This window comes from Cynocephalus volans, chromosome 16 (genome assembly GCF_027409185.1).
Source record: "Cynocephalus volans isolate mCynVol1 chromosome 16, mCynVol1.pri, whole genome shotgun sequence".
Classification (NCBI taxonomy): Eukaryota; Metazoa; Chordata; class Mammalia; order Dermoptera; family Cynocephalidae; genus Cynocephalus; species Cynocephalus volans.
Genome location: NC_084475.1, coordinates 9,078,580 through 9,092,401, shown reverse-complemented (window position 1 = coordinate 9,092,401; position 13,822 = coordinate 9,078,580). Strand labels below are relative to the sequence as shown.

The window sequence follows — 13,822 nt, the reverse complement described above, 5'->3', positions numbered from 1 at the left end:
TATGGAAGGCTTGTGCACTTTCCACATCTTGAGATTCTAAGCCTCGAAGCCATTTAGAAGAAAAAGAGCCAACTTTAATTCCATGCCTGCAATCTACATTTTATACATATCTCCTTTGCTCTGCCAGACTGAAAACTCCCTGAAGGCAGGATTTATAATTTATTCATCATTGTTTCTTCTCAGTACCTAGCACTGTCTGCCACAATATGCCTGTCTAAAGAATAAAATGTTGAGGAGAAAACAATTGAGTTCCCTGTGAAACGCTCAGCACCGTATTGTCTTTTTAGGAGATTTCTGAAGTATTTTTACCACTAATTTATTTAAAATAATATTTTGGGAAACTGAGTGACCAGCGTAATCAAAGCTATTCATACTTTCAAAATTTAAGATATCCAGTTTGAAGCAGGGGTTTTGTTACATGTATATTAATGTCTACATTATATTAGGTTAGAATGTGACATTGTTTAGTGTCTCTGTGATAAACATGAAGGTACTTCAAAAAGTTCACAGAAAAACAGAAAAGAGAACATGAACCTTTCCCTGATCTTTTTGAAGACCCCTTGTATGGGCTTTACACAGTGTCAAGAATACCAAGTAAATTTTTAAACTATTTCTTTTCTTCCTTCTCTTTTCTATTATTTATCAGACCAATTTATCTAGTCTCATTGTGAATAATAAAACATCATTTGTTCCCAAAAGTGAATTTCAGTTTTAAATCTATACCTGAACCTGAGTAATAGATGGCATATTCCCATTTTCCATAGTGTGTAACACAATGGAAAATAATACCCTTGGAGTGAGCAGACCACATACAGTCCTCCCTTGGGTCTGCCACTACTGTGTTGCATGTTAGGAAAGTCACATCCTTCCCTGATGACTCAGTTTCCTTGCACAATGAGGAAGTTTGATCAGAGCTCTGATCTCCCCTTCTTAGCTTAGATTATGGGATTCTTGCTCAGACCTTATCTGGAATTAGTATTCACCCCTGGTACGGATAAAAATAGTGATAATTTTAAATTAGTATTTATGGGTAAAAGGAAAGATCATGTTTTTGTAAGGCTGACTTAGAAACTTACTATTTTTCTAATTCTGCTTGTATTATTGTTCTTGAATCTGCACAAGGAACAAGGTAACCCTTTGTACCTCCCAATGAACATGCCTCCTCTGGGACTCAGTTCGCTGAGCTGCCAGAGTAAGAAGAGAGAGGGGACAGCACCCAGGCAAAGGGTGGGCAGCAAGGATGCCACCCATCGAGGCCTGATGAGAAGCAGCTTTTTGTTTTTAATTGAAAACATAACGTTTAAAATGCCTCATTCATTTTTTGTTTTTATAGAATCAAACAAAACACAGGAATTTTTCTTAAATGAAAAACAGAAACAGTTTAAACTTTTTTTAAAGCAAGCAAGTTAAAAAAAGCAGCCTAGGAAATTGTCCTTTGTAATTCTGCCAGTTTCAATCTTGATTTTTTATGCAACTAACATCGGGGTAATAATATTTGGTTGAAAAGAAAGAGAAGAAAGTTCTAAGTAGCTGTTTTGTACACATTTCAGTTGTTTGATTGGCCGATGGGAGGCTAGCTACTGTTACTGCAGTTGTTTGATGATTGGCCAAAAAGAAAATCATAATGTAACATTTCAACATTTTAGATATCCTAAGTAAGCTCATATATAAGCAAACCCTAAAAAATGCCCATGACAATAGTTCTAATTATTTTTGACTACTTGCTGAGCGTCACAAATTGAAAGGGGGACACGGGTCACATTTAGAGAAAATAAAAGATTAAATTAAATTAAATATAGATGAATAATATTTATTAAATGCTTAGTATTATTAAAACAAATGGCATTTTTTTTTCTAGTTACACCCTAGGACCTTGTGGACAGAGCCCAACGTATCATGGTTGCAAAGATTATGAAATATTCTGCTTTACCCATGGGTATTTCCTGACATTTCTTTAGTAAACTGTAGCCTAATAGAAGATATCAGGAATTAGTATAAGAAATATTCTAAAAAGCTATTGTCATTACAAAGATGAAAGCAACTTTGATGATCAAAAAGAAGTCAATAAAAAAAGACTGACAGGAGTTCCTGAATCCTTCCCTATTGTTCATTTGGGATTTCTTAATTTCCCTACTCTACATATATAATGGAATTTTCTGTGTGAAGTTTTGCCATGAATTAAAGTGATGTCAACAAAGTTTTACCTTAAGTCATATTTTACCATAAGCTGGAGAGCCCCAGTCCTCCAGGGAACATCATTTCCTGCTTTTGAGAAGCTTTCCTTTTCCCTTCTTTTAGTTACAAGCATACTCAGCAGAGGACGGTGCTCAGCTGACCATCACTGACAAGCACATCTGTGCTGCTGTGATGTGAACAAGACCGCACGCCCATCCAAGGAAGCACTTTCACCTGTGACGAAATAGGCTGTGCTTTTGTTTCCTCTGCTCTCTGCTCTTCTCTGCCCGTGGAAGGTCAATGGCATTTGCTACTGTACCAGGTATCTAGAGCAGTAGGTGTGTTTTCCTACCATCCTTAATAAGCTTACTTCTCCTATCACTGCTATCCATTTTTTTTAATCAACTACAAATATAACATAAAAATTGTCACGAAAGGAGAAAAAGTTTGGAATTCAGATAAACTTGCGTCTGAATACAGCTCTATTACTTACTAGTTGTGTGATCTTGAATGAGTTACTCAACCACTCTGGGTTTTAGCATGCCGTCTATAAAATGGGAATGATAATACTGACCTTACACAGTTGTTGTGAGGATTAAATGCAGTAATATGTGTAACATTTCTTGTATAGTATCTGTCACCTTGTAGGCATTTCATAAAGTGTGGTTCTCTCATCCTAGTATTATTGTTTTGTTATCCTATTACCGACTGTATGACACAGACACTGCACATGACATATATGTATATATGCATATATGCATATTTATGCATATCATATGTACACAACATATACATATATGTATGATATACATATTACACAGGGTTTATATTACAGAGTAGGAAGGAATTATAGGCACTCAAGTTAATACAGTAAGTATTAATACTCAGCATCTATTAGGTATTTACTTCTGCCATTTTGTACAATCCCCCACCATGGGATCCTGTTTCTAAACATCTCCAGTGATGGAAAAAAGAAGAAAGAAACCTTATTAGCCTACCATTAGTGTTTACCCTTCCCCAAAAGTAAAAATAACCTAATTTAATATTCCTGTACTGAGTTTTACTATGGGACAACCAAAGTACAAACATCTCTCAATACCTATGGCAGGTTCTTTCCGTAATGGATCAGTGGCACTTAGAAGAATGTCAGCTGTGCTATACCCAGTGGCTGAGGACAAAGCATTTATAAAAGTTTTCATTAAGACTCATGGTCTCTATTGATACATTGTTGAATTTTTACTTTAAATTGTCAAAATTACCACTAAGTACAATTCATTATAACCAGAAGAGTTGGGTGAAAATAATACTGTCATGTGAAAATATAATAGGTCATCAGCTATTGTCATAGCCAGATTATTCTGGTTTATATTACATTTATTTTATTAACATAATGGAAAAAAAGAGGAAAAATTAAAATTCAAAGAAAAGATGATTTATGCCTCTAAGTAAAATAATGTCATTTATTTTAGAACGACACAGCAGACACTGTTGGCTGCATACTCAACATCCACTTCCCCCTTCTTTGTTCCAGTTTTCTTTCCTCCCCTAATTCCACCACCAGCAGGTGGATCCTGATTGGCCTAGGCTAGTTTTGATACCCAGTCCTCTTGCCAGGGATTGGGAATGCCAGACTGAGCACATGACCTGCTCTGGCCAATACGAAGCAAAGGAAGGCTGCGGGGAGGACCTAGGAAATATTTCCTTATTCTCCAGAAGGAGACCCCAGAAACTTACAGTCCCTTTTTGCCTCCGGATAGTGCAGATCTGGCCAGGATGCCTGGCACTGTTGCAGCCAGTTCGAAAGTGCTTTTAGAATGAAGCCAGCATAGGAGACAGAGCTGTGAAAATGCCAGAGATACAGAGCCAGAGCCTGCCCTACCTGCAGACTTCCTGTTCTGAAGTAATAAATTCCTTTATTGTTTACGTCAACCATGGGTATTCTGTTACCTGCAGCTAAAGCACCCTAGCTGAAACAGGTAATGCATAAGCCCCTTGACCTAGAGAAAGTAAACAAACAAGCCAAGTAGGAAAGCCAAGTGTACCTGTTCCTGTGACTCCAATTCTCTATGCTGTAATTTTTTCTCTGCACACCGCACCTGATTAGAGCAGTTTTCTAGTTCATCTTGTAAAATCTGAAACAGAAAAATAAACACATCAACATTCAAAACTAACATACTTAGAAAAAATAGTTTTACCACATGAACTGGCATTAGAAAGGCCTCAGGTCTACAGTTTATTACTGTTGCTCCAAGGAGTTCGGGCAAACAAAAGCAGACTTTTGTGTGTCAGGCCCAGATTTTTCCTGCTATAAGAATACCTAGTCTAAAAAATTCCAAACTTATAAAACAGACAAGTTAGCAGATGTCAATTCATATTATAAAATGTCTCTTATGTTTCTAGCATAGAACCACAATTATTTAGTAAAGCATAAAGCTATTGCTAACTAAAATAGCTCTATCAGTACACCTATAAGGTATACTTACACTCTGAAAAGTGTTGTGACAGACAGGAATTGTAATATCTGACCAAGATGATGTTTTCAAAATTATACTATTATAATTTGAGTAAATTATAGTAACTTTCAAGGAATCTCTTTAGTAAGTCAGAGAGGATGGTGTGGAATTTGCAAAAAATGGACAGAGAAGAGTTCTTTCATTTGCCAAATAGCTGTTGGAAATAGAATTCAGATTAATATGGGGAACTTAAAGACCACATATATTAATAATCATCATTGCATCAGTTACTATTTTAAGTAAAGAGGTGAACTAGAAAAGAAACAGGATCCATTCAAACACTCCAGTGTAATTTTAGAAATAATACATGGAAAGTTATAGTAAGCAGAACGCATGAGATGGTAACAGCAAAAATGCCAAATAAATTCCAAAATAAAATTCATCCAGTCAATATTATTGAGTTCCTGCTATACATCAAGAATTGCAATAGGTATTCTAGATATAGCAGTGAAAGAAAAAATGCCAAAGAAACCCCCTGCATCACAATGCTTATATTATAATGGTGTTGGTGGTAGGGAAACAATACACATATATATATCAGTGATTAGTGCAGGAGAAAAATAAAGCAGGGAAGGGGAATGTTCTGGAGGGGAGTGGGGAAGAGGTGTCGCAGTTTTAAAGAGACAGCCCAAGAAGGCCCAAGTGGGCAAAGACTGGAAGGGGAAGAGAGAGCAAGCCACACAGATGTCTAGAGGAAGAGCCTTCCAGCAGCGGACACTGCATGGGTAAGGACTCCGAGGTGACAAGGCTGAGGGAGCAGCAGAGGTCAGCGTGGAGAGTGAGCAAAGAGGTAGCAATGAGGTCAGGGACATGGCAGGCGTTAGATTTTATTCAGAGGCAGCAGGGAGCTACTGCAGGGGTTGCTTTGGTTGCTGTCTGAAGAAGAGACAAGAGGGTGAGGCTGAAGAAGGGTGGCAGGCCGGAAGCCACCACAATGCACTGGGACAGGGATGATGGAGCATTGGACCAGGGTGGTAGCAGCTGGTGAGGGAGGTGTCCGATTCCAGATACATTCTGAAGATGGAGATGACAGCCCTGAGGGAGTGGATGCAGAGCATGAGAAAGAAGAGGACCCCAGGGATTTGGGCCTGAGCAGCTAGAAGACAGCAGTCGGCATTTACAGAGATGGGGAAGGCTGAGGGAGGGGTGGGTGCTGCGGGAGAGGAGCTGCAGCTCTCAGTGATGGCTTCAGTTTGAAACGCCTATTACACATCCAAGTGGAGACGCTGGAGTTCAGACAAAATGTCTGAGGTACTCTTAATGCAATGCCAGTCTTTTCTACATGTAGATATAGACAGTGGTTCTTTTGGGGGGTTCTAGACATTCGAGATGTTCTTTGAGCATCTGATGGAAGCCATCTGGTCACTCCCTAGAAGAAATAAAAAGATGTGCTTATGATTTTGCCTCTCACTTTAGGGAGTTCACAGAGTGCCTGAAGCCTGTCCTTGGATGAACTCCAGGCTAAGAACTTCTAATTTAAAAAGTAAAATGGTTTGAGAATAAGCTTAAACGCTTTAGAGTCGCTTTGATTAGACATGACTATAAATCCACGATTCAACCAGGTGTGAGAATGAACTTGGAAATCTCTCAGTTCTTCATTAGCATATAATTCTGTTATTGTGGTCTATTTCCAAAAAGATGAATCCAATTGTTCCCTATGCTGATTGATCAAGTAGCATTTTTTCCTTTTGACAGTTACCAATAATAAACAAGATCTTATCAGCTTCTCTTAGAGCATAATTGGTGAAAGTAACGATTACTGTATCGGGAAAATATTCATATATATTTTTCTGCCCCCACTGTTTCCTGCTCTCTAAATCCATCCTCATATTGCTGCCAGAGTGGTGATCTTAAGCTTAAATCTGATTATGTTATCCCCCCACTGAAATGCTTGAACAACACTCCAGCGTCCCTGAGACACAGCTCAAACTCCCCAGCAGGGCACACAAGGGTCTTCATCAAGTGGCTTGTGCTCCAGCCACACTGGGCTGTAGGAAGCCTCAGTGTGTCGTGCTGATGGCGGTGCTGCTATCAGTCACAACAGGAGCTATCATTCACTAGGTGGATTTTATTCTTAACCCTCAATACAATCCTGTGCACATTTCTGAAACTTCAAATTCAATACGTTTGTGCTACTCTGTGCTGCTGCTTTCTGACACCAAACCTATTTTCTCTTTTCTTTGCCTGGAAGCCCCTGCCCCACCTACCCTGACCTATGCACCGAGAGCTAAGTATTAGCTCCTCTGGGCTTTTATCCATGTAGAGTTGAGTGTGACTGCAGCTCAGGGCTTTCTCCTCTTCATCTCAGCAAGCTCTTGCCGAGCCACCCAATGCCCAGCACACTGGTGACACTGAATTCATGTCTGTGGAAGGAACTCATAAATATTTGAACTCTGCTTCCTGAGGACATTTGCTTCAATCATCAGGGCTTCCAACTGTCCTTAACAGGGCACATTTAACTAAAGGTTATTATGTGTCCTGAAATACAGAATATATAAATATATCTTCAAAATACCTATATCTATCTCTCTCTATATGCACACATATAATAGTAATTATTATTATTTATAATAATACATTTCTGGTTCCTGCCACAATAAAAATCTCCTTTGATTTTTCATTTTTCAGTTTTTAGTTTTACTTCACAGAAAAAATAAAGGAGACACATATCTCCCTTGTCTTAAACAAAAAGTTGTTCCCTACCTCCTGGCTTGTCTCCGTCCTCTCCTCCCCGTCATCAGGGTACCCCTGTGAGTGCGCACACGCAGCGCCCTGCCCTCCCTCACTGTCTCAGCACCCCGTTATTCCCGACCCCTGCCCCACTACTCTCCTGAGTCAGTTTTCACCACAGTCACTTGCTACTTCCCAAAACCAAAGCCAGAAGCTAATTTTCTTCCTTATTTCACAGCAGCATTTGGCTCAACTGTTTTTTTCCTTGAATTTCGAGGAAATATTTCTGCCTGGTGAAGTCAAGGGATTAAGAAATGAGTCTGCCGCAGAAGTGAAACCCAGTAGAATAAGACCTTGAAAGAGGGCAGTGGATATGGAGGTAAGGATGGATGTGGCAAAATCGTTAACGGGAGGTCATGGAAAAGAGGGACTCAAAGGTACCCCAAAGCTTTGACACTGAGTGACCAGGGAACAATGAGAACAGAGCAAGTCAGAAGGGAGGGGGGCAGTACAGTTTCTGACATGTTGGGTGCTGATGGGACTTCCAGGGGGACCTATTGTTATAGTCTGAGTATTTGTATCCCCCCAAAATTCATATGTTGGAATTCTAACCCCCGAGGTGATGGTGTTAGGAGGTAGAACCTTTGAGAGGTGGAGCCCTCCTGAATGAGATCAGCACGCTTATAAAAGAGACCCAAGAATGGTCCCTTACCTCTTCCAGCATGTGAGGACACAGCGAGAAGGCAGTTTATGAACTAGGAATCAGGCCCTCACCACACACAAAATCTGCTGGCGCCTTATCTTGGACGTCCCAGCCTCCAGAACAGTGAGAAATGAGTGCGTGGTGTTTATAAGCCACGCAGCCTGAGTTGACTAAGACACCTATGCAGCGGATCACATGGCGAAGGTGGGTGTGGACAGTGGGAGGGCTCGCAGCCAGAGCTGCAGATGGGTAAGCTTCCTTAGGGATGTCAGGCAGGTGAGAAGCGATCCTAAGCCTGCCCTGTGGGTGGTGCCCACCCTTGTGACCAGGCAGAGGAGGAGGCGAAGACAGCTGGTGACAATCCTGCTGGGTAGGAAGTGACTGAGAAGAAGTTAGTATCATGGAAATCCAGCTGAAAGAAAGTTTCAAAGAGAACAAGGTAACATAATTAAATCTGATCCTTTCTCCCAATTAAAGCTGCCGTTAAATACCATGCACGTCAGCTTGCTGTAGGAAGCCACAGTGTTCCTGACTTTCAGAGTGCTTTGTGTCGGTTGGGAACAAAGCATGACACTTTCCAGAAGAAGAATGTAAATGACATAATTAAGCTTTATGAGAACAATGAGGGTATACCATGCTTTTTAAAAGGGGAGCATGTTATAGGATAACTTGATTTGTTTGTTTAAAACATGAAAAGAATTAAAGCAAATTAAAGTGTAAAAAATTCTATGTATTAATGGGCTCCTTGGGGTGAGAAAAAGGATCTGGTAGCTAATGTGCCCACTGAATGGCACCTGAGACAGGGCTTTTCTGTTGGTCTGGGAGAAAAAGAGTATAATAGTCAATGCTATTTTCATAAGAGATTTATAAACATAATTTAGAGCAATTTACTCCCTAACTAGTAAAACCATGCATTAAGGAATTATGTGTAGTCCTATTAAAAACCAGTTTTTCTCTCATAGTTCTGAATCAAATAAGCACAAAGTGATGGCAGACACGTGACTTTTAATAATGAATAAATGGAACAAAAGTTCAGTTCAGTGACGAAGAGGTTAAAAATTTATTTAATAAGGGAAAACGTCACTGGATAAGAAATACTGTGTTACAGTGATAAAAAAAAGATACAACCAAAATGTTTCCAGTGTACAAGGTATAGAACTGAGAGAGGCTTTCAGACTTAGTATTTTAGTGTGACCACAAGCCTTTCTACATTTCTGACCTTGCCTTTGGCCAACCTCTTAGCCAGCTCTATTCTGGCACCTGAGAGCTGTGACCTTACTACCTTTTCCCCAACAGGCTGTCTAAGTATTGCAAATTTGCCTTCAGCTCGTTATCCAGAATACCTGTACTCCAGGTTCACACTAGAGAATACAATTTGAAACTCTTTACTTTCCCATTTTTATCAAACCATCGGTTATAAGAAATTTGGAAAAATCCACTTCCATACCAAAACACAACCATCAGCAGTATAAAGTCACCCTTCTCCCAAATAAGTTGTTCTGGGAACATTGTCATGGCAGAGTGAGGCACATTCTCTTACTCATTTTATGTTATGCAGCTTGTAGAACTGTACCCTCCCCCCTTTCAAAGAATTTTTAAACCAGTTCTCACTGACTTGAAATTTAATATTTGACACATATATTCTGCCTCATTCTGTGTTGCCAAGTCTTGGCAAAATGCTTGTGCCTGGCCTTTTCACAAATTGTCATGAAGTTACGGGCACATTTTTCTGGGCTTGCTGTACACTGAGGGGCAGAGGGTAAATGGATTCTTTCCTTGGTTCTGTCCCATAGATTTGCCCACATATCCTCTGGGAAGTGGGAACCTTGAATGTTATGGTGTTCTATTATTTGAAAGAATTGGATTAAAATATGTAAGCAAAAAGAGTGTGCATTAAAGTTTTGCCCTTTATGAATATAAAACTGGGGCCATAAAGTCATGGATTTCAAGGGCTTTGGGTAAAGTCTGTGGCTGTGAAACAAGGAAGCAGACGAGCCTGAGCCTCGGCTGGATGAAATGCAGAGGGGCCTCGTGGCTGCAGGCTCTGCGTAGCTGAGGAGGAGCTTACTGAGAATTAAAAAGCAGAGTATCCATACCCAAGATGCTGCCAAAAGAAGTCACCCTGGAAAAGTGTAGAAAATGACTGAAGCTGGGGGCTGGGTACAGGGGGCCTCTGTGAACTCTTCTCCTTTTCTTTTGTTTGAAACTTTCCATAATAAAAAGTAAAAGAACTAAAAAAAACAAAAAAACTTTTCCCACTTAAAAAAAATGCAGTCACCATATCCTTCCTTTCATGAGGTTTGAATTTACTATCTTACTTCAGAGAAAACAGATGATTCATTCATCCTTCAATGGGTAGGACGGACGTAGGCGGATTTCTCCATGTATGTTTGGACTTAATGTGAAGGAAGCAGGGAGTGGGATGTTCATATTTTGACGGAAGGAGAAGATAACTGGGAAGGCTTATTTATATTTTTATCGAAGTATAACTTACATACAGTAAAATCCAAGGTTTATTTTTAATAGTAATTGTCTGTATTACATTTAAAACATGAAAGATGATTTTAAATTTTGTATCATAAAATATCTGTTGAGGTTATAAAATCTTGACATAAACCTATCTCCCACTGGTTGACTGACCCATCAAGCAGAGATAACACCTGATGTGTGACTATAGTGAAGAGACATTAATCATAAGGGCGACATAAGGGTAACTCTCACTTAAACCTTAATTGCCTTTTTAAAAATGCCCACATTAGTTTAAGCAGCATTACTCCAATTCAGTCTATAAATGGTGCCGATAATATTTCTGATGAGTAGGTTTTCTATGACATGTAAATCGACACACAGAAACAGTATATGGTTTTCTTTCTCCCACTGCCAACTGAAAGCTAAGGTAAAACACAAATAAAAACAATAAAATCTCACTGTATTTTCATGTGAGATTTATAGACTTATTTCTTATCACATAAACAACCGGAACAAAGCAAGACCAAACCCTGTCATCCACACGAGGACATAGAGATCTGGGGCTACGGAAGATGACACAATGGCAGAATGTGACATTTTTACTGGGTGGTCTCACTAGCTATTCACAGAGGCCACCATAGCCTCCTGTGTTATTATTATTTTTAAATAGGCTAAATCTACTAACAAAAGTAACAAGTTTTCTTCAACTGAAATGCCACTCAAGATTTCTTTTAAAGTGGTTTCTTCATTCAGACTTACCCAGCATGAATAGCAAACCATAAAAAAAGTTTTATTAGTGATTCTACTGTAATAGAGAATAGGTTCTAAAGAAAACCAGAGCCACAGTTACTATTAACATATTCACAACACAACGGTATAATTTTTCTCCTTTATGGTTTACATTCAGGTTTTAAATTTTTTCTTCACATTCCAAGCAAGTACCTTTTTTTAACCCTCATAAGGCAGTCTCTTCTGTGATAGTTGTGTGAAGAAAAGGAGATCTGTGGGCCGACCCTGTGGCGCACTCGGGAGAGTGCGGCGCTGGGAGCACAGCAGCGCTCCCGCCGCAGGTTCGGAGCGCCGCAGGTTCGGATCCTATATAGGGTATGGCTGGTGAGCTCACTGGCTGAGCGCGGTGCGGCTGGTCACAAAAAAGAAAAAGATAAAAAAGGAAAAGAAAAGGAGATCTTTGGGGGGTTTAACCAAATCCATGTGTTACTCTTTATAAGGCAGAATTCCTTTCAGGTGAAAACTTCTTAGTTGTTGCAACAAACCACATGTATGAGAACCTGTGCTTTGATATGAGCTATTACTACAGTGCTCATCAGGTTACTGATCCAACATAAGAGGCAAAAATACTGTGGCCAATATAAACAACAAAAGTAGTGTTTTCTCCAAAGAATAAGGAAGTTTTTCCTTTTCTGTCTTTTCTTCTCTCTCACCTATTTTCAGTCCGTTAAAATTCCTAAAAGACTTCCCTTAAACGTCCTAAAAATGCACTTTTTAAAAAGTTAGTATTTCCTGGTCTTAACAGAGGTCCCAGGAAAAGAAATCCTGTTATTTCAAGACTTTGATGATCTAAGGAAGCTGGAATCTCCTAAAGCACCTCATTAATGTTTCCCTAGTCACACAAAAGCCCATCCTGACATTACCCACATCTCCTAAAGTAGCCAGTATATTTCTACTCAGGAAATTCAAAGCACATTTTCCCCCTCTATTGCTTCAGACAGCTTCACTTGTGAACAAGTTCTTATCTCAGGTGGTAGAAATCTAGGATCAAATTCAAGGACCACAGCTAGGATTTTTCAGGATCATAATGGAATTTCTTCATCTGGCCAGTGTGATAACCATTCAAACTTGAGTTTATTCTCTGCAGAACACAGTGTAAACTGTTAAATCCTCACAGACCACCCTTGTGCAAGCCCAGGGACAAGGGAAAATCCATAAATCATTCATTCAAATTTTGATTTTCTTACAAGGGCTAATCATTCACACATGCGATCCCCTGAGCCGCCGCATCATTCCAAATCCCCTCCAACAAACCGTGAATTTCTCCTCTATTAAAACTGAAGTCAGGATTCATTTCTTCCATGAAACATTTCAGATCTAGACTGGAGAAAACTCATATTTCTCATTAAGTTTTTATGTCCCTATGTGAAAACGTATTTACATATTTCTTTGTATTGTGAATTCATCTGACATTTTTTTCTCATTTTAGACTATAAACTTCATAAGGGCGATAACTTTTTCCCCCCATATTTTTAAGGTGATCTCCGAAATGACAAAGTGTCATTTATGCTGTGGTAATAAGTATTTACTGGTAACATCAACCAATTACATGAAGATCAAATTGACTTTCATTTAAAACAGTTGTGGTAGTCTCACTAAAATTTCTCAAGATTTTGTTTCCCCCTCAAATTACATTTCCTCTTATTCTGTCCCTCGATAAAAATAAACTGAGCTTTACCCAGTCTGCTCCCTCAGTGTCAGAAGGGGTGCCCCTTCTTGTTTCCTCTAGATAACACATCTATCAATGCCCTTTTTCCAGATTCTCAGGGGTTGGTCATGACTGTTGGGTGACAACTTCCCTGTGCTGAGCACCGCTCCACTGAGAGTACGCTGGCACGCTGTCTTTACCCTGCTGCCCCTCCAGAAACAGGTCTCCTTGCTTTTCACATGTCGTATGGGGGATGAACGAGACACTCCAATGGTCCCTTCAACCCTGATGCTCTTTTATTCTGACGAGATCGGGAGTGTTCAGGGTGGTATGGCCATAGACCTGATGCTCTTTTATTCTATCATGGCCCCAATTCTCTTGTTTGTTCGGTTTGGGTCTGGGTTTTGATGGCCACATGTCTCAAATGTTTTACTCCATTACCCATATTTCCCCCCATCAGCTAACTCCTTCCTCACCTGTAACCTGATTTTGGTTTCCAACACTTCATGAAACTTGTTCTCTGCCAGATCAGTAATGATCCTTTTATTGCCAATCCAGTGGCCCTTTCCACATTTTTATCCTCCTGGATCTCTCTGTTGCACTAGACACTCTTAAAGTCTTCTCCTTCCAGAGATCCTTTCCTTTGACACCATAAAATTGTGGCTGTCCTCCTCCCCCATTCCCACGGGCTTTTTGCTCCTCTTCATCTTCTTCCCTTTCAATTGTGGATATTCCCCAAACTAGGTTCTTATCTCTCCACTCTTCTCTCTATACACGGCCTCCTTTGGACAATTAATCAATTTCATAAATTAATAAAATTATTTCTATAATCTAGGCATATAGTATGTGCCAGGG

At 39.7% G+C, this 13,822-nt stretch overlaps 1 protein-coding gene across 4 annotated transcripts in view; it reads right to left on the bottom strand.

Annotated features, from left to right (window-relative positions):
• CEP112 (centrosomal protein 112) overlaps positions 1 to 13,822 on the bottom strand; it is a 539,861-nt gene that overhangs the window by 54,986 nt on the left and 471,053 nt on the right. For all 4 annotated transcript variants that reach the window (XM_063080878.1, XM_063080876.1, XM_063080879.1 and 1 more), the window contains one exon: positions 4,218 to 4,307. In XM_063080878.1, the coding sequence (XP_062936948.1) occupies positions 4,218 to 4,307 (90 nt within the window). The remainder of the gene's footprint in view (positions 1 to 4,217; positions 4,308 to 13,822) is intronic.